At 48.2% G+C, this 27,789-nt stretch overlaps 1 protein-coding gene across 2 annotated transcripts in view; it reads right to left on the bottom strand.

The window, feature by feature from the left end:
• TENM2 (teneurin transmembrane protein 2) overlaps positions 1-27,789 on the bottom strand; it is a 517,874-nt gene that overhangs the window by 18,042 nt on the left and 472,043 nt on the right. For both annotated transcript variants that reach the window (XM_021710791.1, XM_021710790.1), the window contains 4 exons: positions 24,532-24,707; positions 21,839-22,074; positions 5,413-5,709; positions 619-2,233 (listed from right to left, as the gene is read on the bottom strand). In XM_021710791.1, the coding sequence (XP_021566466.1) occupies positions 619-2,233; positions 5,413-5,709; positions 21,839-22,074; positions 24,532-24,707 (2,324 nt within the window). The remainder of the gene's footprint in view (positions 1-618; positions 2,234-5,412; positions 5,710-21,838; positions 22,075-24,531; positions 24,708-27,789) is intronic.

The following is a 27,789-nucleotide window of genomic DNA, read 5'->3' as shown; positions in this document are numbered from 1 at the left end:
CAGGGGAACCTCTGTAGGTCAGGATCTGGGTAGCTGTCACCTCAGTACCTATGCTAACTCACTGCTTCACTAGCAATGGCAGTGTTAATAACATAAGCAGGAACCACTGCATGCACATTCACTCCGTAAGCGCCAGACATGAGACTTTCTCTATGTAAGTTCATTTACCTCTCATGGTCACTCTATGGGCTGGTTTTATCAGTGCCTTTTCACAGAGAAGGAAACTGCAGTTCAGAGAGATTGGACAACTACCCCAAGGCCCTCTGGCTTATAAATAGAAGAGAGAGAAATGGAACCGAGTCTTTCTGACACCAGAGTCCTATTCTTGTTCCCTTTCTTAGGGTGATTTCCTCTGTTGGGGAGGAAGGGCTCTTATAAAGTTACTTCAAGTGAATGGACTTGAAAGTGGCCAGGACATCTTCAAACAGCCCTAGTGACTGCTCTGTACTGCTGGCTCTCTACTTTTCTAGACGCTGCACTGCCACCCACTGCATTGCCCGGCTCTGCAGCTCTGGAGGTTTCTCCCGCCATCAGACGGGAGACCTTCTTTCCAAGTTCCCGACAGAAACAACCACCCCACGGGGAGCTACTGCCCAGCTGTGGCGGCAAAGTCCTCACCTGTCACGTAGTTTTTCAAATCCAGCTCATTGCTGAGAGGGTTGTTGCTCTTGAACATATACAGGTTAAAGGGGGCCGGCTCCTTGCCCACGTTTTTCCACATGGTGTAGTCTGGAGAGGTCCACCGTCCCGCCAACACATCATAATCGCGCTGCGTGAAGTGTACCAGCTTGGTCAGGGGGTCGTAGAGTCCCCCGTGGAAGCCAATGACCATCTGGAAGTCGGGGTTGGAGTCGAAATAAATCTCCCCGTAGGCTGTGTACTGCAACTGCTTGATCATGAGTCCGTTGATACTGAACACAGCCAGAGGTGTCCCGGTGTTATCAGAGGCGACATAGTACTCCTCCCCATTGCTGCTCTCCATGGCAAAGAGGTGGCCCTGGAGGTCGTAGTAGAGCGAGGTGATCTCCGAGTTGGAGTGGTTGTAGACGTGGGTGATGCGGGTGGGGTTGTGGAGGTCAGAGTAGAAGTACTGCAGGTGGTGGCCCAGGTTGGTCTTGTAGGACGCCCGCCGTCCCACGCCATCGTAGCGGTACTGGACACTCCACCCGCTGGCCTTGTTGTAGGCCCTCGTGAGGAGGCCCTTGGAGTTGTATTCGAAGATGTCAGACCCTCGCTGGCACAGATAGCCATCATCGTCAATTTTGTACTGCACGTCTCCCAGCCTGGTGATCCGGTCCCGGAGGTCGTAGCGCAAGGGCATGAGGCGGACACTGTTGCCTGGGTTCAGTAAGTGGAGGTTGCCGTTGAGGTCATAGCTGTAGCGCCAGGTTGGGCGGTCATTGACGGCCACGCTCTGGAGCTGCCCGTCCCCGTCATAGTCGTAGGTGTACTTTGTGGTGTTGGCGTAGGGCCCCAGCTTTAGCTCCCTCTTGATCACCCTGCCCATGCTGTCGTATTGCACCGTCATCCAGTACATCAGGGACCGGAACATCTCATACTGGACTTCCTTGATCCGCCCGTGGGTGTCGAAGTGTTTGCTGAGGGTCATCACGGCGGTGGTGATGATCTGGTTGATGTCATAATAGATGACCCCAAATTTGCCAAAGTGCTCCACTTTGCCGGAAATCTCGTCATAGCGGTAGAGGTCGACGGGAAGGGGCGTCTCGCTTATGACAGGCTTGATGCTTGCGATCCGGAAGCTGTTGTCGTGATAGGTATAGTCGAACCGGGCGTTGACCATGCCTTCCTCGGAGAATCTGTAGATCTGCTTGTCCACGAGGGGGCCGATCTTCCGGTACCTGATGGTACAGGAGAAGCCCCCACTTTGGAGGTTGACCATCTTCAAAACGCCGGTGGTCTCGTCGTAGCCGAAGGTGACGGCGGTGCTGTCGTAGACAATCTCTGACAGCTTGGAGAGTTTCCCATACTTGTAGAACACCTGGCGCCCGGTGCCCAAAAAGGACGTCTTCAGGATGCGGCCGTCATCGCTGTAGTCGAAGATGACCGAAGCGTTGCTTTCAGGCGGGTTGTAAATGTTGCGGATGTAGCCGATGGAAGTGTGCGTGGACATGCTGTGCCGGGCCACGCTGGGCATGGTGACGGCGTGGAGGCGGCTGGAGGAGTCATACTCAAATATGTACTGACGTTGGCTCTGAAGCAGGAGCACCATGGACTGCAGGGGGGAAAGGGAAGGGAGCACATGAGCTGGCTGCTAAGGACACCCAGACAGATAGAATTTATCTCATTTCCGCAAATGTCATTTCAAAAGTCATGAACTAGGGGAGGCTGAGACCAGAGATTAAATAGATTGCTTTGCTGGGTGCAGTGGCCCACACCTGTAATACTAACACTTTGGGAGGCGGAGATGAGAGGATTGCCTGAGTCCAGGGATTTGAGACCAGCCTGGGCAACTTGGTGAGACCTTGTCTCTACAATAAATAAAAAATTAGCCCAGTGTGGTGGCGCATGCCTATGGGTCCAGCTTACTTGGAAGGCTGAGGTGGAAAGGTTGCCTGAGTCCAGCAGGTCGAGGCTGCGGTGGCTGTGAGCGTGCCACTGCACTCCAGCCTGGGCAGCAGAGTGAGACTCCGACTCAAAAAATAAAAATAAACAAATCACTTCATTGGATGTATCCAATCTGATAGATCATGGTGGTTGCCTAGACTAGTGCGTCCCAAACTTTAGAGTACATGCAAAATACCCAGGAATCTTGTAAATAGACACAGTCTGACTCAGTAAGTCTGAGGCGGGGCCTGAGAATCTGCGTTTTTAAAAAGCTCGAAGGAGATGCCGATGTTGCTTGAACCATACTTTTGACATTTTTTTTTTTTGAGTTGGAGTCTCACTCTGTCGCCCAGACTGGAGTGCAGTGGCCGCTCCCAGCCACCGCAGCCTCGACCTGCTGGGCTCCGGCGATCCTTCCGCCTCAGCCTTCCAAGTAGCCGGAATTACAGGCGTGTGCTACCACGCCCAGCTGATTTTTTGATTTATTGTAGAGATGAGGTCTCACTGCCCAGGTGGGTCTCGAACCTGCGGGCTCAGGCAATCCACTCACCTAAGCCTCCCAAAGGCACGGGATTACAAGCTGAGCCACTGAGCCCGGCACTTTTTGCATTTTTAATTTGTAGTTTTTTGAGTCAGAGTCTCACTTTGTCACCCAGGCTGGAGTTCAGTGGCATGGATCACAGCTCACCACAGCCTCGACCTCCTGGGCTCAGGTGATCCTTTTGTCTCAGCCTCCCAAGGAGCTGGGACTACAGTTGTGCATGATCACGCCCGACTAACCACTCCCGGCAAATTTTTTGACTTTTTTGTAGAGATGAGATCTTACAATGTTGCCCAGGCTGGTCTCGAACTCCTGGGCTCAAGCAATCCTCCTACCTCGGCCTTCCAAAGTTGCTAGGATTACAGGTGTGCAGGATCGTAGTTTGGGTATTGTGAGCTTGGAGGAATGAGGTCAGAACCATGGTGTTTGCCTCCAGGCTCAATAACAGAATCCAGAGATTGTTTGGAAATGACTGTCAGCTGGGCTCAGTGGCTCAGCCTGTAATCCCATGCCTTGGGAGGCTGAGGTGAGTGGATTGCCTGAGCCCGCGGGTTCGAGACCCGCCTGGGCAACTTGGCGAGACCTCATCTCTACAATAAATCACAAAAGTAGCCGGGCGTGGTAGTGTGCGCCTGTAGTTCCAGCTACTTGGAAGGCTGAGGTGGAAGGATCACTGGAGCCCAGCAGGTCGAGGCTGCGGTGGCTGGGAGCGGCCAATGCACTCTAGTCTGGGTGACAGAGTGAGACTCCAACTCAAAAAAAAAAGAAAAAAAAGAAATGACTGTCATTGGTCCAGCAGGAGAGAGGTGTGACACACATACTATGTTTTTGTCACCCTGATTAAATTTTTTAAAAAAGAAAACATATTCTCTCTCTCTCTTTTTTTTTTCCAGTCAGAATCTCACTCTGTCACTCAGGCTGGAGTGCAGTGGCATGATCACGGCTACTGCGATCTGGCTAATTTTTTGATTTTTTTGTAGAGACGAGGTCCTGCCATGTTGCCCAGGCTGGTCTCGAACTCCTGGGCGCAGGCAACCCTCTCACCTCGGCCTCCCAGAGTGCTGGGATTATAGGCGTGATCCACTGCGTCTGGCCAGAAAACACATTCTCCATGTTGAAGCTACTGCAAAGTGAAATAACCCAGAATCACGGACTCTGCGGGGGGGGGGGCGGGGGGGCGGGGATAACTTCCACTAGAGGCAACGGGGAGACTCCTGCTCCCCTCCCCATCAACCATCCCAGTATTTTACAGCACAATGAGAAAGGTATTCGGGAAGGACCAATTGGCTCTCACAGAGGGACGATGTGTTGTCTGCAAGTTACTGCTGCAGTGAGTGGTTGAGTAAGGAAGGATGGACCCTCCCCGAGGGGAGTCCAGGGCCCAGGCTGAACAAGTCTCTGCCTAATGACTAGATGACCAGGGCAGACTTCAAAAGTCTCAACATGTCCCGAGGGACCTGTTCCCCCCCCACCTCCACTGACCTTTTTCAGGCTTGGAGACCTGCATTTGTCACTTTCAGACACAGGGAATTACGTAGAAAGAATCCGCTGGCTATTTCAGCCAACAGGCCAATAGGAGAGTGCTGTTCTGTGTGCTTGAATCTTAGGCAGAATTCCCTATCCTGATGGCTTAATTTAGGGCCAAGTGGAAATGAATCACTGCATTTCCAATTCATAAGTAATGATGAGCCGTGCCACCAGTGGGATGAATCTGTCTGCTTCCACGGCGCTTTTTCTTTTTTGGAATAAAATCAGACAATCCGTCCTTTTGCCATTACTGAATGTCTAGCACTTTCCCCCCTGCTTAATGGTAATAGTGCTGAGCTATGAATAATATTTTCCTTTGCTTTTCTTCCTCCCATTGAGGGAGGATGCATGGGACAGCCCTTGTGGAGTCAAAGTGAAGATGTTAGAAAGTCTTATGGGGGCTGGGCAGTTTGATCCCAGTACTTTAGGATGCTGAGACGAGAGGATCACTTGAGGCTAGGAGTTCAAGACCAGCCTGACCAACATATTGAGACCCCCATCTCTACAAAAATGTTGAAAAGTTAGCTGGGTGTGGTGGTGCACATCTGTAGTCTCAGCTACTTGGGAAGCTGAGGTGGGAGGATTGTTTGAGCCCAGGAGATTGAGACAGCAGGTTGAGCTATGATTGTGCCACTGTACCCCAGCCTGGAAAACAGAGTGAGATTCCATCTCTAGTAATAAAAAAGCAGAATGTTTTATGGTAAAGCACGTCAGGCTGGTTTACAAAGGGCTGCAGGAATGACAGAAGGCCCCTGCAGCCGGGCAGCACGTTCACCCACCTTGTCGAGGTAGGAATAGCTCCACACTTTCCCGTCGGCGAACATGCGGGACACGATGCGACCTTGCTTGTCAATGTCGGTCCTCTCGCTCATGGCACCACGCTGAAGGCCAGCCAAGCGCCCGTTGAAGAAGTATGAGACATTGACGGCCGCCAGCCCGCTGCTAGGAAGCCAGAGGAATGGGCGGCCCACCTGGTCGTAAATGATCCTCAGGGTGAACTTCCGGTGGTCATCATAGATCTTTTCTGTCCGAATGTTCCGGTCATAGTCGATGGACAAGAGGTTTCTTCCATGGACCTAGGGAAACACAATGGGCTGGGTTTGAGAAACACCACCCAGACATGTCTGCTCAGGCTTCTGTGGAGGACATGGCTGGTGTGGCCGGGAAATGAGTGTGGGTTGAAGAAAGAAAGAACTCTGAAGTTACCTAGTGTTTTCTAGACTCCTCAACATCTTGGCACACATAGAACATGGTGACATTTGTTTAGCACACATAAGGCAGCTGATGGTTGGGGTTGACCGACTGGGACATGGCTACTGTGGGTCGTTAGGTAGGATGTGCACTGCACAATCACAAGGGTGCTATCCCACTGTAGAAAGTATAGAAATTACATAGCCATACAATAGCCCTGGACCTGGGGTTTTGACCGCCCTGCCTGGCCACCCTGAGAGTTAGTAAATTTGCACACTTAGAACACTTTTTGGGGATGTCATTGGCTGAGAAGTTAATGGTCTTTCAGGACAGGCGCCATGATATCTTATACAATTTTTAAAAAAAAGAACCTAGAAGGGTGGAAAGCAGTGGCTAGCTATCTTTTTTTTTTTTTTTACAAAGATCTGGGAATACGGAGGCTCATTCCTGTGTGAACTTCCCTACTTTTTTTTGAGTTGGAGTCTCACTCTGTCGCCCAGACTGGAGTGCAGTGGCCGCTCCCGGCCACCGCAGCCTCGACCTGCTGGGCTCCAGCGATCCTTCCACCTCAGCCTTCCAAGTAGCCGGAATTACAGGCATGTGCTACCATGCCCAGCTGATTTTTTGATTTATTGTAGAGACGAGGTCTCACCAAGTTGCCCAGGCGGGTCTCGAACCCGCGGGCTCAGGCAATCCACTCACCTCAGCCTCCCAAAGGTGCGGGATTACAGGCTGAGCCACCGAGCCCAGCAACGTCCCTACTTCTAATATCCAGAGAAAAATCTTGCCACTGTCAAGAACACAAGACTTCAGTGGGAAGGCCTCGGCAGCTCTGGGGGAATTCCAACAAAGGGAAGAACAGATCAATTTAGGTTTGAAAGGACTATTGGAACACATCAGACATAATTTAATATTTATTTAGAAGTTGATCTGATCAGAGAAGAAAGCCTGCCCCAGAAGGCAGAGCTGGGAGACCGACTCTGGTTAGGGACAAAGGACAGGGACCCTGGAGATTTCTCCAGCCCTGAGTGGATGGCTTGAGTAAATGAAATGAGCTGGACTCGGCCCAGACTCTCACAACAGAATTGACTGCAAATCCAGACATTCCCAGGGTGGCTGCTGAGGAAGAGGGAAGGTGTAAACAGGCAGGAGGAAGGGACTGGAGAGAGATCTGGTACCTCCTCGCTTCACCAGCAAGTAATTCAACCGCACTTGATGATAATGATATGATGATGCTGACTTGAACATATGCTTGGGACTGATATATATGGGCATTGTCAGGCACTTTGTGTCCACTATGTGAGTTGATGCTCAAAGACCATTTGACACATGAGGAAACAGCTTGAAACAGAGAGGTTATACAACTTGCTCAAGGTCATACAGCACTGAAGTGGTAGGGATGGTCTGCAACTCAGATCTTCAAGACTTCAACCAGTTAACCTCTCAGACATTTCACCAGCTTTATTGCTTTTTGTATCCTGTATCTCTGAGTACCTGGAAATCAGTCCAACAACGAAGCGACTGTGAAACATTTTCACAACCCTTGAGGGCTCCACATTGCAGCTTGTGGGGGAGACGGAATCCTTTACATACCACAGACACCTGTATTCTGGGGAACAGCTTTGTGCCCAGGAAAAGAACTACCTTTCACAGCTTCCTTTGGAGAGAGGGGTGGCCAGCAAGTTGTGAGTAGTTGTTGGCTGGTCTTCTGGGAAATGTCCTTAAAGGAAACTGACTCAGTTAGAGGGAACGACCTTTAGTTCTTTTCACTCTCCTCCTTTTCCTAGGTGAAACATGTTCGTGATGGCTGGAACTCCAGCATTCAACTTGTAAATATGTGGTGAACTTTGAGGATGGAAACTTCCAGAAAGATGGTCATCCAGAGAAAAAGAGTCTAGATCTCTGTTGATCTAGGTATCTTCAATATTCATCCATACAATCACAGATTGCTTACTCTTAGGCTCCTTTGAGTTCATAAGGTACTATGTGCCATTTTAATTCTCATGACACAGGTAGAAACTATTTTGCATAAGAAAAATTGAGCTTAAGGGTCAAATAGTTAGACAAGTGGCAGAGGTGGGATTTGAACCCATGGCTACCTTATTTCCCAAGTCATTGCTGTTTCCATAGGGTCAGACCACAAAGAAGAGGGCAGAACATTTGCAGTAGGGCAATTAGAAAAGAAAAGGCATCAGTGCACGGAGATAGAAATAAGGGTGGTGAGCTGTTGGGATGAGAAGGAAAGCTAACTTCAGGTGGAAGATTCCTGTCATCAAACTTGCAGCAATTGGGAAGAACAGTCAAGGAGGCAAAGGGTGAGTGGTCGGATTTTTTAAAAAATAGGTCCAAAGTTAAAATACACACAGTGTACACATCAGCATCACCCAGGGACTTTTAAAAACCCATAAGCCCCAGCCCCAGTCAGTGGAGCAGTGGTATGTTGAGAAAGCATCCCAGGTGGTTTAGAATTACAGGGCTGATGGAGAACCCCTGGTCCCATATTCAACCCCTCCACCCCCAATGCATCCTAGGGATGAAGATGGCGAGCTCCAAGTTGGGATCCTGGCCCCACTCCTTCTTATGTGTAAACTTGAGCAGGTCCCTTAAATCTACTTGGGCCTCCTGTGTAAAATGGGGGTGATAATGTGCCTGCCTGGGCACACTGTTGTGTAGTTAGATCAAACAAAGGCAGTGCTGAGAATGACATTAAGCCCATCGAAGCGCTCAGTGTGATGTTGTTGTATCTCATCCTTGTCAGGATTATCGGGGATTCGAGTCATCATTTTCACAGCAGAACACAGGCTGGGTCAGAAAGATGCCTTCCTCTGGAAGCAGAAGGGCGACCATACTAGGTGGCTTCATCTGGGATGACTGCAGAAGGCCACCAAGATTCTTAAACCTATGTACTTCAGAACCTCAGTTCAAGAGCTTGCCAGTGTTTTATTAGGGAGAATGAATGATGTGGCTGCAATGAGGAAGGATGTTCTGGGTTTCCAGAGGCAACTGCTGGGGACCGACCTCACGTCCTCTTCCTTTCCCTCCCCTTGGCCATCTTTTTCCTAGCCCCCCTCTTCCCTTTTCTTATTTTTTTTTCCTTTTTGCTTCTCTTTGCTCATATCGTAGGGTTCCTAGTGCATTTATTAATGATTGAACATTAAGTCTCAGCTGATGCCAGACTTGGTGCCTTCTCTGAGAGAGACTGGGATGAGACACACAGCAGTGCATTGAGCACTTTGATGGATTTAATGTCATTTTCAACACTGCCTTTGTTTGATCTAACTACACGCCAGTGCGCTCAGGCAAGCACTACTATCACCCCCATTTTACACAGGAGGCCCAGGTAGATTTAAGGGACCTGCTCAAGTTCGCACATAAGAAGGGATAGGGCCAGGATCCTAACTTGGAGCTCGCCATCTCCATCCCTAGGATGGGGTAGGGGTGGGGGAGTTGTGTGTGGGGCCAGGGGTTCTCCATCAGCCCTGTAATTCTAAACCACCTGGGATGCTCTCTCAATGTACCACTGCTCCACTGACTGGGGCTGGGGGCTTATGGATTTTTAAAAGTCCCTGGGTGATTCTGATGTGTACCCTTGGTTAAAATACACACAGTGTGATCTAAGGCCCTATCGGCTGGGCATGTTGGCTCATGTCTGTAATCCCAGCACTTTGGGAGGCCAAAGCAGAAGGATTGCTGGGGGCCAGAAGTTCAAGATCAGCCTAGGCAACACAGTGAGACCTCGTCTCTACTAAAAATAAAAAAAATTTGACACGCGGTTGGTGTGTGTCTGTAGTCCCAGCTCCGGGGAAGGCTAAGGTGGAAGGATTATCTGAGCTCAGGAGGTTAAGACTGTGGAGAGCTATGATTGTACTGCTACACTCCAGACTGGGCAACAGAGTAAGACCCTGAATAAAAAAAAAAAAAGGCCCTATCTTCAGTTACCTGGGAGAGGCCAACAGGTAAGTCATATATATAACCATAATAAAACATAATCACAGGAAAGAGCCACATGTAAATCATATCTATGACTATCATTGCAACAACTATATTTGTGTGTGAAGGTGAGAAGATTATAGAAAGAACGAAATCCCAGGTGAGCACAGGAGAGGGATCCTTAGTTTCTGATTGCAAAGGGTTTGCTGCTGTTGCTAAGAACTGACGAGGCCTCTGACCCTTGTCCCAGGTGTGCACTAGCCATAGAGAAGTAACAATAGGTGCCAACCATGAGCCACTGATAAGGAAGGGTAGGTTTTGACTCCCATATTCACCATGTCCCTGGGAATGTGGTTTGGTGATAGCACAGGTTTGAGTTAACTTTTGAAATGTGAAATTTCTATTAAAATGCCCAATCTGCCTAATAATTAACGCTGATAAATTCACTGGAAGATAAGCCAAGGAGATCAGGTCAGTTGTGTAATCTAATCAAATATCTTTAATTACGAGGGTGCCATTTATAAAGAGGAGGTGCCTTAGCTGGGCTGTGTGAGATGTGGTGGGTTCCACGGGCAGCTCGGCCCTTTGGGGGTCCCCGTCCCCCAGTTTGGAGCATGTGGGAACTTTAATTTAGCCACACTGTTCTCTTATTCAGAATTAAATTACCCGGCTAGCAATATTTAAATTAACCTTGAGGCTTCCTGGAGAACATAAAAGTTATTTTGAATTATTTTCACTGCCAGGATCAGCACAATTCCCTTCCCAGTCGGCTCGGTAGGAATTCGGTGATAGAGAAACCAATTTTTAAATTAATACAATTTTGTATTTGTAAGGAAGCCATTATTTTTAATTATCGGGCGTTTTCCTCAGCCGGGCTTTCTCAGTTAATAAAACTCAGCTATTTAGCATGGTTTTTTATTTTTGCAGAGGGCAGACATTGGGAAGTAGTTTCCTCTGTGGAATTTCTCCCCCAGAATGTTTTGATCTCACCAAGCATACCCTGTCACAAGGAGGCTCGTAAAAAACCCGGAGGAAAGGAAACGCCGTCAAAATGGCCCTGCTGGGCCTATAACCGGTGACTCTAACTTGGCTCTAGGGGCAGTGACAGGAGCTGGTGATTTGAGAAATATGAGGGAGGAAATTACACTGGGCTGGATCCCCTCCAGGAAATGGAATTGTAATGCAGCAGGAGAGATTTCAGTTAGGTGTACAGGAGAACCCTTTGCCCATCTTGCTTTGAGTATGGGAAACCCAAAAAAAGATGAACAAGGGGAGTGATGAGATTCTCCACGTCTGGCGACATTTAAAAGCAGAAACGCTTGCCTCGAGGGTTTGGTCATTTACCTACCCAGAGGGAAAGCCAGGCCTGGAGCACATCTTCATTTGCTTTCTGGGTCAGTCCTCCGGGTTTGAAAAAGCAGCTCTCCCTAACCCCCCAGACAACAAGACTCCACTCTATGCTGGGATCAGTGCTTGCGCAGACAAAACAACTTGCTATAAATTTAATATTAGCTTAAATAATGCATCATTAGAAGGTCAAGGCTCTGCAAACATATTAAATAATGTATTCCCCAAGCAAACATCATTTCTGGGGGACTTGCTGTTTTGGACGGAGGCAAGGTGGGAAGGTGGTAAGACCCGAATCTGAGTTGCAGTTTTGGCACTCATTAGTTTTGTCATCCCAAAATCATACCTTCACCATCTGTGCCTCAGTTTCCTTGTCTGGAATGGCCTGTGAGCTCCTGGTGGGTAGAGAGAGGCTTTATCTTATTTGTCTTAGTGTCCCTATTGACAGTGCTTGGTGCTCAATGAACATTTGTGAAGAAGAGGGTTGAATTAGAACTCTGCCAGCTCTGACAATCTAAAGTTCTAACATGGAGAACTGAAAATAGAAAATATGACTGGAACATCTGTGACTGCCAAATCTCTGAAAGACTCCATTCCATAGAGCAATTAATGCCATTCTGAAAGGCCCTTGGGACCTGGAATTAATGAACAGAGGTGGGAGGGAGAAGATTTTCATGATGTCCGCTGAAACTCTCATTCGTTCATTTATTTATTCACTATTTACTGAGCACCTACTATGTGCTCATTACTGTGGTTGGCACTTTATCTTAAGATAGAGCAAGGCAGGTTGGGTGCTGTGGCTCACACCTATAACCTCAGCACTTTGCGAGACTGAGGTGGGAGGATTGCTTGAGGTCGGAGTTCATGACCAGCTAGGTAACATATATTGAGATCCTATCTCTACTAAAAATAAAAAAATAAAACAAACAAACAAAAGGAGCCAGGTGTGGTGGCTAGGTTCTAGAGTCCTAGCTTCTCGGGAAGCTGGGGTGGGAGGATCTCTTGAGCCCAGGAGTCTGCGGTTACGGTCTGAGCCATGATTGTGCCACTGCACTCCAGCCTCGGTGACAGACTGAGACCCTATCTCTTAAAAAAGACAGACGGAACAAGTCAGTTATGGCTTCTGCCCCAGTGGAACTCACAGGTCAGCGGGGGATAAAGACAGGTGAGCCAACAACTAAACCCATTGTGTGGTAATAAGAGTAAACACAGGGAGGGACCTGTGGGAATGAAGGAGAGACATGGAGCCAGAATTGGGGCTGCTGGACGGTATCCCAGAGAAAGTGCTGCCCCCTGGAGACCTGAACTGAGTGAGACTTTGACAGGCAAGGACAGGACTAAGTCTGGGAGAATATTCCAAGGGAGAGATCAGCAAGAGAAAGTGTGGAGTATTATGGCGGGGCTGGGGGAGGGGGTAGTGAGGATGGGGAAGGGTGAGTGGATGTGCAAGGACCCTGCACAGGCAGAGGTTTTCTGTTTTCAGGGGGGCTGGGGCGTTCTAGGGATGGCAGGTGGTTCCCTGGTGGTGATGCTGTTAGACGTACAGAACACTTTGCCCATCTTGAAGGGAGGCCTCTGGTATGGAGACTCAGCCCAGACGACCTGAACGGGCTTACTTGTTATCCTTTGACTCAAAAGTCCAGAAGTCAAGTAAGATTTGTGCTTCCTAGTGTCCAAGAAGGAGGCTGTAGATGAGTGCTCCTTTGCATGCATGGGAGGGTGAATCTGGGGAAGACTTCTGTGTTTCTAAGATCCTTCCCAGGGCCAGCAAGGCTCTGCCCTCTTGATCTCACCCTCAGCTAGTTTGCTCTAGCCATACTGGCTCTCCTTCAGCTCAGTATACAGCAACAGTCTCTTCTGCCTCTGGGCCTTTGCACACGCTGGTGTGCTAGCATAGAAGGCTTTCTTTCCACCCCATTCCTGGAAAATTTCTACTACTCTTCATTCTGTTCTCAGCTCAACAGTCATTTTCTCAGAATAGCCTTAACCTAAATCATATATTCCCTATTATCCCATCCTGTATTTTTCTTCATGGCTCCCATCATTATTTCTTTCTATTGGTTGCACATGTATTTGCTTATTAACTGTTTCCCCTTGCTAAGGCATAGCAGTACTAGGGTCTTTCCACGTTTCCACGTCACCATCCCAAACAGAAGTCATCCAAAAGTGATGTTTGCTTGGGGAATACGTTATTTAATGTGTTTGCAGAAACTTGTTCTTCTAATTATGTGTTATTTAAGTGAATATTAAAATTTTCACAAGTTGTCCTGTCTGTACAAGACATATAAGGCTGGATCTTTCATATAAGGCTCACCATATAAGGCTGGATCTTTCATCTGCTTCGTCCACAACATACATTCAGTGCCTGGTACAGTACCATAGTAGGTGTTTGAAAAATAAAATATTAGTCGAGTGAAGAATCATTGCACTGTGGCAGGAAGGAGCTGGGAAAATTCGGGCTCTCATAATGACTTGTGTGTGTGCACAGACCTCCCTGAGTGGCTCCATGCAGAACTGAGTTTACGTGTGTGTGTTCGCACACACATATGCACGTCTGTCCCCTGCCTCACTCCTGTGTTGCTATGAAATGCCACATAAGTATGGCAGGGCACAGTGGCTCTTGCCTTTAATCCCAGCACTTCGGGAGGCCAAAGTGAGAGAACTGCCTGAGCTCATGGGTTTGAGGTGAGCCTGGGCAACTTGGTGAGACCTCATCTCTACAATAAATAAAAAAATTAGCCGAGTGTGGTGGTGCATGCCTGTAGTTCCAGCTACTTGGAAGGCTGAGGTGGAAGGATCGCCGGAGCCCAGCAGGTCAAGGCTGCAGTGGCTGTGAGTGTGCCATTGCACTCTATCCTGGGCGACAGAGTGAGAATCCAACTCACACACAGAAAGAGAAAGAAATGCCACATAAGTAAAAGTAACACATACCAATCTGTAATTGCAGTGTTATACTAATTATATCAAAACCAAAACAAAATTACTAACTCCCACTTCGACTCGGAATACTAATAACGCTAATGCCAATATCATGATGGAAGATGATCTTGGAAGCAATTTTTCTTTTGTTCTGCTGCCTACACATGGAACTGTTTCTTGCTTTTGCAATCTCTATGTAAATCATAATCAGGAAGAAATATCCTAGAGGGTGGTTATGTGCTTTCCTCTTTTTTCTTTTTTTGAGTCGGAGTCTGACTCTGTCACCCAGGTTGGAGTGCAGTGATACGCTCATGGCCACCTCAGCCTCGACCTGCTGAACTCAGGCAATCCTTCCACCTCAGCCTTCCAAGTAGCTAGAACTACAGGCATGCGCCACCACGCCCAACTGATTTTTTGCCTTGTTGCAGAGACAAGGTCTCGCCATGTTGTTCAGGCTGGTCTTGAACCCGCGGGCTCAGGCAATCCACTCACCTCAGCCTCCCAAAAGTGCGGGATTACAGGCTGAGCCACCGAGCCCGGCTAGTTTTAGATCTTAATAGAAGGGGTCGATTTCAGTTCCTTCCTCCAAAAACCTAGAGAAAAGGCTTGCTGAGGTCAGGAAAGATAATGTAGCAAAAGATCCTTAGGGCCAGAAGTTTGCCTTATGATTAGGCTTTGGTGGGATGGGGGGGTGCAGAGTACATTTAGGGTGTTTGTCTTTTTTTTTTTTTTTTTTTGAGTCGGGATCTCACTCTGTTGTCCAGGCTGGAGTCAGTGGCGTGATCATGATCATCATGGCTCATGGCAGCCTCAACCTCCCGGGCTCAGGCGGTCCTTTCATCTCAGCCTCCCAAGTAGTTGGGACTACAGGTGCGTGCCACCACTCCTAGTTAATTTATTTGATTTGATTATTTTTTATTTTATTTTATTTTATTTTTTTGAGTAAGTGTCTCACTCTGTCACCCAGGCTGGAGGGCAGTGGCATGCTCCCTGCCACTGCAACCACAACCTGCTGCACTCAGGTGATCCTTCTGCCTCAGTCTTCCAAGTAGCTGGAAATTACAGGCACATGCCACCATGCCTGGCTAATTTTTTGATTTATTGTAGAGATGGGGGACTCACCAAATTGCTCAGACTGGTCTCAAACCCGTGGGCTCAGGCAACCTCTCACCTCGGCCTCCCAAAGTGCTAGGATTATAGGTGTGAGCCACTGTGCCCGGCCTTGATTTTATTTTTTTGGTAGAAATGAGGTTTTACTATGTTTCCAGGTTGATCTGGAACTCCTGGGCTCAAGCAATCTGCCTGTCTCAGCCTCCCAAAATGCTGGGATTACAGGTGTGAGCCACTGCGCCCAGTCCTATCTTTTAACTTAATGTCCCTTTCTAGTTTGGGTATAGCACTTCCTTTCTCTATTACAAGATACAGATGTGGTCATGTGATCAGTGTCTTGCCAATCACAGAGCCCCATTTTCTTGACCAGTGATTGACCCCAGGGATGGAAACTCTATCTGTGCCAGGGCAAATGTTCTTCCCTGAGATATTTTATACACCGGAAAGATCCCTTCCTCTTTCCTTGAGGTTCACTAAGCTGACTCAGGCCACATGCCTGAAGTCAAGTTTAGCCATGTCTCTCTTACTCCCCATCGTGAGTTTTTACTGTAGGAGAAACTCAGGCCAACTGCTAAGGGGAACACTGCTATGGAATGGAAGGGGGCCTTGAGACAGACAGAAAAGAGAGGGAAGTCCATCTGATGTCATCTTGGAGTCTCTAAGGCCAGCTCTTCCCCTCATGGTGGCCTGTTAGGTGAAACGGGGCATGTCCTTTTTTATCAAGCTGGTTTGAGTGTACTTCCTGTCTCTGGGAGTAGAAGGATTCCAGACATATAGGGCAACGTGTTTGTGAAGTATACCTGCTTTGGCAGGGGAGCATTTGCGCACTAAGCATCTTCAAAAAAGAGTCTCAAGAGGGCATGGTTATCACATCTTCCTTTGCCACCTGTTGTCTGAGTGCCCACCACCTGGCAAGTCACCAGGGATACCGTGGTGAGTGGTCCCTGAGCTCATGGAGCTCACAGATGCCATAATGCAACTGCTTCATGTGTTTTTGAAAGGCCAGAGAGAATAGAGAAAGGAGTGGAGGGGTGAGGGAAGGAGTGGAGAAGACTCTTTCAAAGGAAATTCCTTGAGAAGTCCTTGGGAGGTGTAATGAAAATCTTCCCTGGGCTATTTGGGCAGGAACGAGGGACTAACACTCCATGACAAAGCTTTTGGTGAGTGGGTGTGGTCCTGGTCTAACCATCTGCCTGCCATCTTACATTTCCCCAACTTGTAAGGAAGAGCTACTGACACGTTCCTTCACTAAGAGAAGTCTCTGACTGGAGAAAGGGCACCTAGGTGGGCTGGAATTTCACTGGGCACTCTACTATCATGATGGCTTCATGAGATTTTTTGGTCTTCTCTGAACTCCAGGGATGCTCATAGCCTTGGGTCCTTCCAGCCCTCGATTGGCCATTCTCCAGGAGCTTGGTCTTCTTGGGAAAGGTCAGGCCATTTGTTTCCTGCATGGTCGCCCCACATACTCTCCAAATTCCCTGCTGTCCACAGGGGAGTAGTAATTCCATGGTGTTGGCTAAATGGTTGCATATGAAAGTTTATTCAGTTTTTCCTCCATTCCAAGAGGCAGGGCCGGGCCACCAGATTCTCACATCTGGCTTGAGTTTTAGCTCCCATCCTCTCTCCCTCACACAGCCCACCGAGTGTGGACCATCATCCAGCTTTCCCTGTCCACATGACCATGAGAAAGGCCCCTCCAGAGGTCAGCCTGACACAGCAACCCTGCTGGCTGCCCGGTTCTCTTAATGGCATGTGCTAAATATCTCTCAAATCTCTCCCTCCACCTTTTTTCCTCTTTCACTGCTAAGTATTTAAATTCTTGTTTGGATCAATGCAACACTTTTCTTGCTGTTTCTCTCCTCGCTCCTCCTATTTTGTCTTTTTCTTCTTCTTTTTCACTTTTTTTTTTTTGAGTTGAGGCCTCACTCTGTTGCACAAAGCAGACTGCAGTGGCATCCTCGCGGGCACAGCAGCCTCGACCTCCTGGGCTCTGGTGATCCTTCTGCCTCAGCCTCCAAAGTAGCTGGTACTACAGGTGCACACCACCACATTTGACTAATTTTTAAAATTTTTGTAGAGGCAAGGTCTTGCTATGTTACCTAGGCTTGTCTTGAACTCCTGGGCTCAAGCAATCTTCTAGCCTCCCAAAGTGCTGGGGTTACAGGTGTGAACCACTACATCCAGTCTTGTCCTCTTCCAATCTGTCTTCTGCCACACCCAAGGAAGCTGAGAGGTCTTTCTAATGTGACTCATCCCAGCACATCTCTCTAATGAAGCCCGGGTAGACCTCCTCCTTGCCCTCAGGGTCAATACTAGCCTGGCTTCATGGTTTCTTCCACATGCTGTCCCTAGTCACATGTTCTTTTTCTGTCCCACGCTATCACACATCAATTACTGCCACACTTGTTTAAAGTTTTTTGAATTCCCATTCCTTCTCGGCCTCCTCATGGCCTTTCCCCAGGTGATGCTCCTGTCCCGTCACCTCTTTCCTGCCTGATTAATTCCTACTATTCTTCAGGACTGATTCCAACTCTCTGGTGACACTGTTTCTGAACCTTGTCAACCCTTAGACCTGGTCAGGGCAGCCGTTACTCTGCTATGTGCTCACCAAGTCTTCTTTCATTTTCTTCTTCTGAGGCACTCACAAAGACAACATTTCCCAGGCTTTCTTGCAGTTTGGTTGAGGTCCCCGGACAGTGTTCTGGCCAGGGTGAGTGGAGGTGATGCCTGCCATGTCCAGGCTTGCTCATTCGGTCCTTGTGAATCACCCAGGCTCTCTTCACCTTCTGTGGCCACCGGGGAGGCCACGTGCTTAAGATGAGAGGACCACCATGCAGAGCAACTGGAGTGTGGCACCGTTCACAAGAGCCACCTGACACATTGGGACTGCTAGGTGAGATTGCAGGGTCAATTCATTACCTACCTGGCCACAGCCTATTCTCTTCTGACGGATCCAATTAAGTGTCCCTTTCCTTGCAACATTGACCTTGATGACAGCTTACATCACACTGCTGACATTGTCTTCTCTATGAGACTGTTAGCTCATGGTGGCTCGGACTTTATAGTCCACCTGTTCGATGGTGCTGGTCATGGGGTTGCACTTAGTAAATATCTTTTGAGTGAATGGAGAATTTGAGAGTTGAGCAAGAGTAGAAAGACTTGGCACAAGACTAGGGATAGGAAGGAAAAAACCCACATTGTAGCCGAGGAAGCCTGCCTGCCTGTGAGGACCAACAGATTGGTTAGGGGTGCAGACTCCTTGGCATGGGCTCACGAAACCTCTGATGGGAAAAGCCACACCTTAGTCCCCTTAATCCACATCACACCCAGCCTTTCCCTTACACCTTCTTCCAACTGCTCCCTTGCAGTTTCTAGGAGTTGCTTTTATTTCATTCACTAAACAGTTTATGAACTGAATTAAAATAAATGAGATGCAAATAAATTCCAAGCTTTCTCCCTCATTTTCGAATTACATTTTCAGTCCACTCAACCTGTTATAATCTCATAGTGATTTTCATTTAAGAGAGCTAAATGGATATGTGATTGTTGTTACAGGAACTAACACCAGACAATTAAATGTTGAGGTGTTGATAGATAAAGCTGTGTTTTGATTTGCATAAACATGATGCCAGCAAATCTAACCCTGACAGAAATTCAGTTGTAAGACTTGCGTGCCTAACTTCTGCTAATTACCGCAAGTACCATTATTAAGATTTTTAATATTCAGAATTGGGATTATAGTCATTTTATTTTAGGGCCATATTTATTTTTATTTTGAAAACTTAGTCAAAACGCATAACTGATTTATCAGAGAAAAGGCACGATTACTACTTATAATCAACTTCTACAGTGCAGCGTATCAAAAATCAATTACACAGCACTGAAATCCAGTCATTAAGGATTTAGCTACTAATCTCATTCCATTTGTGTCTTTAGGAAGATATTGCAGCTTGCAACTTTGCAGATACCAGCAGGGGAAGGCAAACACGGGAGACTGCTGATAACCTAGTGTGGAGACTTAAACTCCAGCCAGACAGAGGCAGAATCTTAATATGGACGGGACTGGCTCTGTGGGGAGGTCACCTCGGCTGGCTGGATTTCAATTCAGTAACACGGCAAAAGTTAGGACCCAAGCTTTGCCAACGCTAAGCCTTCTGCTCTCAGGGACTCCAAAGCGTTTGAAAATCTCTGCCTTGTTCCACTTTTTACTGCCTTCCTAATGCCTGTCTCCATCTGCAATCATTTTATTTACAGTAAGTCCCTTACATACGAATGAATTCTGTTCTGAGAGCACATTATTAAGTCCAGTTTGTTCATGTCTGATAAAGCTAGCCTAGGCCGGGCTCGGAGGCTCACTTTGTAATCCCGTGCTTTGGGAGGCCGAGGTGAGTGAATTGCCTGAGCCTGTGGGTTTGAGACCCACCTAGGCAACTTGGCTAGACCTCATCTCTACAACAAATCAAAAAATCAGCCGGACGTGGTAGCGCATGCCTGTAATTCTGGCTACTTGGAAGGCTGAGGTGGAAGGATCGCCGGAGCCCAGCAGGTCTAGGCTACAGTGGCTGAGAGCGTGCTACTGCATTCCAGTCTGGGCGACAGAGTGAGACTCCAACTCAAAAAAATAAAACAAAAAACGCCCCCCAAAACCAAAAACAAAGTTAGCCTAGTACCCAACTATCACAATCAGTGGTACAGTACCAGTTACAACCCCACTGCTCTTATGCTTGCTTCTGGACATGTTGGGCTTGAAATAAAGATACTGAACTACTGTACTCTATATAGCATTGTACGGTAAAGTACACAAAAGCACAACCACTTGTAGAGGAGGCATTGCATGTGACAATGTATGCCAGACACGTGAACAAACTTATGTGATTGGACATGCAAATACATGTTCACATCTTTGAGAGTTTGCAACTTGAAGGTTTGTATGTAGGGGACTTATTGTATTAGTTTACTTATTCTCTGCCCCACTCTCCCATCTCCCACTGCCCTTGAATATAAGCTGCAGGAGAATAGGGATTTTGCTTTGTGTGCCTTAACTGCATAGCACAGTGCCTGGCTCATAGCAGGTGTGCAAGAAATGTGTGTTGACTTTGATGAAGACTGAGATCCCCAGAATTCCTCCTCACTCCCTGGGGAAAAGTTGGCATGATACTAGGCACCAGTTTCTCTCAGTGACCGAAAAGTGACAAGAGCAGAATTCACTAGTACTGAGCTTACCTGGATGATCATGGGTTTAAAACAGGAGACTGTGTGGCATGGTGGTTAGAACACTGGCAAGTGAGCCAGATAAAAAGATTTGGGGGCTGAGACTTGGTTGTTTTAGCTGCCCTGAGCCTATGTTTTCTAATCTAAAAAATGGAGGTGATAATAACTACCCCCATGGAGCTGTGGAAAAGATTAAAATATGATAATATAAGTCAAGCATTTAACATAGTGCTTGCATCATAAAAGCTCTCAATAAATGTTATATATTGGTTTTTTTTTGAGTTGGAGTCTCACTCTGTCACCCAGACTGGAGTGCAGTGGCCGCTCCCGGCCACCGCAGCCTCGGCCTGCTGGGTTCCAGCGATCCTTCCGCCTCAGCCTTCCGAGTAGCCGGAATTACAGGCATGTGCCACCACACCCGGCTGATTTTTTTTTTGATTTATTGTAGAGATGAGGTCTCGCTGCCCAGGCGGGTCTCGAACCCGCGGGTTTAAGCAATTCACTCACCTCAGCCTCCCAAAGGCGCGGGATTACAGGCTGAGCCACCGAGCCCGGCTCATATATTGGTTTTTAAAAGATGTCACATGGAGGGAATTGCCTAGCCTGGGGAAGTTAGGGTTGGCTAAAACTCCCCACTGAGGTTAGGTTATGACTTCCTCTTGGGAAATTTTCCCTAAGCCCCTCAGGCTGGGTGACATCTCCCCCTCTGGAATCTCATCAGACCTGGGTGCACCTCTTTCTTTTCACTTAACCTATGATTATCCTGTGTCTGCATATTCTATCAGACTGTTAACTCCTTGAGTACAAAGAACATACTTGATTTATTTATTTATTTTGAGTTGGAGACTCACTCTGTCACCCAGGTTGGAGTGCAGTGGCACGTTCATGGCCACTGCAGCCTCGACCTGCTGGGCTCAGGTGATCCTTCCACCTCAGCCTTTCAAGTAGCTGGAACTACAAGCGCCACTACCATGCCTGACTAATTTTTTTATTTATTGTAGAGACGAAGTCTTGCCAAATTGCCCAGGCTGTTCTTGAACCTCTGGGCTCAGGCAATCCACTCACCTTGACTTCCCAAAGTGCTGGGATTACCTTGAGCCACCGCGCCTGGCAGAACATACTTTAAAATGCTTGTTCTTTTAGTATTCAGCAAATTATCCAGTCTATAGTAGGCACTAGCACCAATTCATTTGTTGAAATGGTGAAAATTAAAGGAGAAGATGACAAGTGTGAAAAGGAGACTTCATTTATTGAAATGAGCTATCTCTAGCTCACGGCATAGTAAATCCACATAGCAGAAAATGGCTGCCTTTTTCAGTTCTAGAAGATGGAGAACATTTTTCCCAAGGACAAGTCCGAACGACTTCCTCCTGAGGGAACTTGTCTCCTCCAGGGAAGGAAGGAGTCATGGAAGCTGGGAAACTTTCTCAGCTCTGTAAGGAAGGGGTGTCTCCCCTCCCACTTAGTGGTAATAAATGGGGCGGACCCACTTACCCGGAGCTTCCTGCCAAAGATGGTGACTTTGCCTTTAATCTGTTCCTTTCTGAGGCGCCACTCAATGGAGTTTAAGCCATTCTCCATGGGCAGGGAGATGTTGCAGCGCCCAATGGTGGGAGTGATGGTGCCCGCTAGGACATGGGGCTCGCTGTGGAAGCTGACACCCATCCCATTAGCATACATCACCCTCAGTGTACCGTTATTACAGAGCTGATAGCTGTTCCGCACTTGATCTGGAAAAATGTAAGTGGGGTGGGGAGAGGGAAAGAAATTATCCACACAATTAGTCAGAAGAGAATAGAAGCCCTATTTTTGTAGGTTTCCATGGTACTTTTCAGCCATCCGTCTAAGGCTGCCTTCAATTAGCACACACACAATGTGCAGGTAAGAAGCAGAGATGCTACCGATCCATGTACAGAAAAACATAATATGTGGTACTCCAGAAATAATTATGCCGTGATATTTTTCTTTTATTCACTGAAGACTATTAATAGTGCATTTAAACATTTAAGGATGTCTATTGCCTACACAATTTGTGTCAATCAAATTCCTGAACTTTAACATATATACATTTTACCTTATATGAAAAAAGAGTAAATGAAAGGAAAACTACTTCAGTTTTTTTTTTTTTTGAGTCGGAGTCTCACTCTGTCGCCTAGACTGGAGTGCAGTGGCACGCTCCCCACCACCGCAATCTTGATCTGCTGGGCTCCGGGGATCCTTCCGCCTCAGCCTTCCAAGTAGCTGGATCTACAGGTGCGCGCCCGGCTAATTTTTTTGATTTATTGTAGAAATAAGGTCTCACCAAGTTGCCTAGGTGGGTCTCAAACCTGCGGGAGCAGACCATTCACTCACCTCGGCCTCCCAAAGCACAGGATTACAGGCTGAGCGACCGAGCCTGGCCTACTTCAATTTTTTCCCCCTATTTTGCCTGCCATCGAATCCAAAGATGATAGTCTAGTCACAGGTCAGATCCACTGTAAATCAAGTCCAGAATTCTTCAAGAAAATTGAGACAAAAAGCAACCTCCACTTCTCTCATGCTTTTGCTGCTGATGGCACCCAATGCCACCTCCACTCCAGAGAATTCCAGGCCGGGTACGGTGACACAGACCTGTAATCCCAGCACTTTGGGAGGCCAAGGTGGGAGGACTACTTGAGCCTAGGAGTTTGAGGGCAACATAGCGAGACCCTGTCTTAACAAAATTTCAAAAAATTAGCCGGGTGTGATGGCAAGCGCCTATAGGCCCAGCTACTCAGGAGGCTGAGGCAGGAAGATCACCTGAGTCCAGGAGACTGAGGCTGTGGTGAGCCATGCTCATGCTACTGCACTCCAGCCTGGGTGATAGAGTGAGACCCCAACTCAAAAAACAAAAGAACTTTGGAGAGACTCTAACAGTATGAGGTAGACCAAGGCAGTGAATGTTGAGAATGGGTTTATCTTCCCAAATGGAATCTCCACAAGTCAGTCAGAGTTCCGACCTTTTCCTTTTATCGAAAAGCTACAGGAAGGAAAGAGTCAGAGACTCCTTTTGTAGATTTCTGCTTCCTGACCGTCTGGGTAAAGGAGCCAGCCTGGGCTGGCTTTTGAGACGTCAGCTCCTGGGCAGGGAGAGAGAGTGTGTACCTGCCTTTTCTGCTGCTCCACCTATCACGCAGAAGGACAGAATCTACATCATTAATCATCTGGCAGAGCAGAAATAAAGTCATTGAAACAGGCTCTGTCGTGGGATAATAGTCCCGAAATGTCACCATTTATCTACTGAGAGGACACTTTTATCCTCTGACAACGGGCTAGCCCACCAACATTATATCTTAATTAAAAGAAAAATTAATCTGCACCGTTCATTTTCTTGTCCTGGACTGCGTAACACATCTAATAGCAACAGAAGCCCGGGGCGGTCAGACCCTTGGAGAGTCCAGTCTTGGCAAGAGATCGCTGAAAGGCTCTGAACCTGACAACCGATTTAACAGACGGAGGCTTATGAGAGACAGTCTGCAAGGTCATGGTGGTGGGCCCAAGAGAATAAACAGCCTTAGAGAAGAGGACCATGTGTGTTGGGCTGGTGTGTGTGTGTGGGGGGGAGGTGGGGAGGGAGGGGCAGGAGGTGGGAGAGAGTATGTGAGGATGAAATGAACATTTTCAGATAACGATGTAGGCCTTTCCAGATATCTAGACATCTGCTTAGGTGTAGACGACATTCTGCTGTATCTGATTAAGTCATTTTCTACAAGATTGAGCTCTTGTAGAGTTAGTTTGCTGTAGACATTTGTTTTGTTTTCAGAGTCGGGGTCTCTGTTCCCTGGGCTGGAGTAGAGTGCCACAGTCACAGCTCACTGCAGCCTTGACCTCCTGGGTTCAGGAGATCCTTCCACCTGAGCCTTCCAAGCTAGCTGGGACTACAGGGGCTCACCACCATGCTCGGCTAATTTTCTGATTTTTTTGTAGAGACGAGGTTTTGCTATGTTGTTCAGGCTGGTCTCGAACTCCTGGGCTCAAGCAATCCTCCCACCTTTTCCTCCCAAAGTGCTGGGATTACAGGCATGAGCCACTGTGCCCAGTCCCTGCTGTGGGCATTTGAATGAAACAGAAAGCTGAAAGGCACTCTAGGTCTCCCAGGGTGGGTAACACCTTTGAGCTTGGCTAGGTTCTGAGTCTGGGGGTAGGATGGTGCTGGGTGGGGCACTCACCTTGTACTACTGTGTAGGAGGCCTCCACTGAAGACAGATTGGTGATGACAGTGACATCGTCATCGCGGTTGGAGTTCTCAATGTCAATGGTGATGGATTTCTCCATTTCTCGGTGTAGACTGGTCACCACCCCCGTGGGACGTGTCACGTTGGTCAGGCGGCCCTCATGGTCATAGCTGCAGGAAAACAAAAAACAAAAACACTAGTTGAGAGCACAGCCCCTGGGACTGGAGGCTCGCCTGAGACCCACGGCGACAGAGAAAAAGAGCTCGGGAGGTGGTGTGTCTGGGTGGCACGTCCCACTGAGGCCCCTTGTCACAGTCAAAACCCCAACATGCCCTGAGAAACAGCAACGATGCTTTCCACAATCCACGGGTAAAACTGACTTCCACGCTGTGAAGACATTTCAGCTGCTTTCGGGCAGTATGCACTTAATTAAGGTTTCTTGAGTTGGAGCGAATTGCCACTTGTGCTCATCTTTTGCTTTTTAATTTATGTGTTCCACAAAGCCAGCAAATCAATCTTCCTAAAGTATCAGCGTCACCCTGTCACCTCTCTGCTGAACACAACACACTCTTTCCCCAGTGGTTGCTCCATCAAATAAAAATCCTCCACTTGAGACCATCCATGCTCTCAGCCCTCCACAGGGGTCCAACCTTGTCCCGTCTGTTACCTCATGGACCCCTGGGCCAAATGCTACCTACCTCTGCACGTTGGCTCAGCCTGGAAAGCCTGGCTGCCTGCAACCTGTTCTTTGGCCCTGTAGCCCCAGACCAACCACAGCTCTGTTCCCCGAGCGGCCTGCTTAGACGGTTTTCTCAGTGACTCACTTGACCTCAGATGTCCTCGGCACCCAAGTCTGGGGACACCAGATCATGCTCTACTGTGTGCACATGCTCTGACACTGCACACTTCCTCTTTGTGTAGATGTGACAACTTCCTTCTCTTCTCATGGTGGAGAGTTCTCCTCCCCCACCTTTAGCAAGAAGCCTTGTTGCTCCAGATGGGAGAATCATTCCCACCCTGGAAGACCCCTGTTCTCTGAGGGCCTGGGACCTCCTCACACCCTGGGAAGGACAGCAGGCTCTCTCCAGGGCCTGCCTGTAGAGGCCTTGCACTCTGCCAGGTGAGACCTATTCCTGAGGGAGGGAGGGGAAGAAGATGGCGGAACCATGAGAGTGAAAAAGAAGGAAAAATAGCTCAACCCCTGGGGGTGGCTCCCTCTGGACTTGAGGAGAGGGACACAGTTGGCAGGTTTTGGGGCTTGTACAGCATGTGGGGCCAGGAGGTCCTCAGAGGAGCCTTCTGTGGGGCAGGTCTCAGAGCCGTGGAGAGGCTGCTGTGGCCTATCTGACTTTGTCGCCTAGGGCTTAGGACAACGATGTCAAAGAGGAACGGTGCTCAGGAAATTCTTGGGGAATAAAAGGGTTGCGGCCCTGGCTCAGGACTTCAGTGATCTGAGAAATTTTGCTTCTGGGAGAACCAGAAACAGTCAAACTCTGGAGGTGTTTGAAAGCTGAGAGGGAAGCATCTTACGCTGGACAGACAGCTGCGTGAAGGCGCTGGGGGAGCTGGGAGGGGGCCCTGGAGTGGGAAGCCTGGCAGCTTAGGGGTCCATCCTTTGGCTCCACCACTGCCACTTGCCCAGGATGCCAGGCATTGTGTAGCATGGATCATATGGTCCCTGGGAGAGCTTCGGTGCTGTGACCAGGCATGGGGACACAGGCATTCTAGGTCAGAGGGGCTCGGCTGCGCTTTCTTACCTGCTAAACAGACTGCCTCCCAGACAGGGCTACAAAAAGGCTATTTACCACAGTGACAGCTTAGAATAAGCTAAATGTTCATTGATCGAAGATTCATTAAATAACTGATGATCTATTCATGGAGTAGAAACCTACAAAGCCATCAAGCTTGTTGATATGAATTTCTACTTATTGGCATAGACAAATATATATATCGTTCAACGGAAGGGTGGAGTACTATTCTCCCCTGACAGTATACATTTTTTGAGGGGGGGTAAAAAGTAAGAGAATATAAATGTAGGAGAAATTCTTTGAAAATGTAGACATCTAAGTGTTAGTGGTGGTTGGGCGCAGTGACTTATACCTATCATCCAGTGCTTTGGGATGCTGAGGTGGGAGGATCATTTGAGGCCAGGGGTTGGAGACCAGCCTGGATAACATAGCAAAACGCTATTTCAACAACAACAACAACAACAAAATCCCAGGCATGGTGGTGCACACCTACAGTACTATCTACTTGAGAGGCTGAGGTGGGAGGATTGCTTGTGTCCAGGAGTTCTAGACCAACCTGGGCAACACAACCCAGGTTATTTTCTTGTCTCTACAAAAAAATAAAACAAAAATTAGCCGGGCGTGGCGGTGCACGCTTGTGGTTCCAGCTACTTGGGAGGCTGAGGTGGGTGGCTCACCTGAACCCAGGAGGTGGAGGCTTCAGTGAGCTGTGTTCATGCTACTCCACTCCAGCCCAGGTGACAGAGCAAGAACCCAACTCACAAAAGAAATAAATAAACAGCCAAAAAAAAAAAAAAAGCATACAGCAATGCCAAGTGTTTGGATACGGGCTGTCTAGCATCATCTCAGTAACAGGTGTTCCAACTTCTCTGACAAGTGGGAACCATGTGTGAAGCTCATGTGCCCTGGGCCCCAGGCAGGGAGTCTGGACACCTACAAGGTTCAGGCTGCTGCACTTCCTTATGGGGCAGTAGTGGAAACTGGAGTTTCTACCTTCTGGAAGAAGAGTGTTGGGGTAGGGATGAGAATCTCAAGGACCTCAGGGAGAAAAACATGTTTTAACTTCCAAGAAGATGCCCGGGCTCTACTTCCCTCAAGGGGCATCTTCAGATTTAGTGCTCTTTGCAAATAACTCCTCCTCCTGTGACTGCAAGGGGCTATGAGTTCCAGGGATCTCAATGCCAACCCACTGGAACACGCTGGCCTTGGCTGTGAGAGGCTGCCTCTGACTCATTTAGTCAATGAACATTCATCAAGTGCCTGTTAGGAGCCAAGCACTGGTCAAGGCCCTGGGGACATGGCTGGGAACAAAATGCACGAAAATCCCGCACTCATGCTCGATGGAGAGCGCACAACTAAACCAAGTTAGAAAGCATAGAGAATGTCTCATGGTAAGTGCTAAGGATGAAAATGAAGAAAGGGGAGAGGATAGAGCCATAGAGGGAGGGGAAGAGAAAGAGGGGGAGGGAGGGAGAGAGACAGAGAAAGGGTGCGGAGGGAGAGA

Source organism: Carlito syrichta, unplaced genomic scaffold, assembly GCF_000164805.1.
Source record: "Carlito syrichta isolate Samal-C Ts95f unplaced genomic scaffold, Tarsius_syrichta-2.0.1 Scaffold301542, whole genome shotgun sequence".
Lineage (NCBI taxonomy): Eukaryota > Metazoa > Chordata > Mammalia > Primates > Tarsiidae > Carlito > Carlito syrichta.
This window is presented reverse-complemented; position numbering and strand designations above follow the sequence as displayed.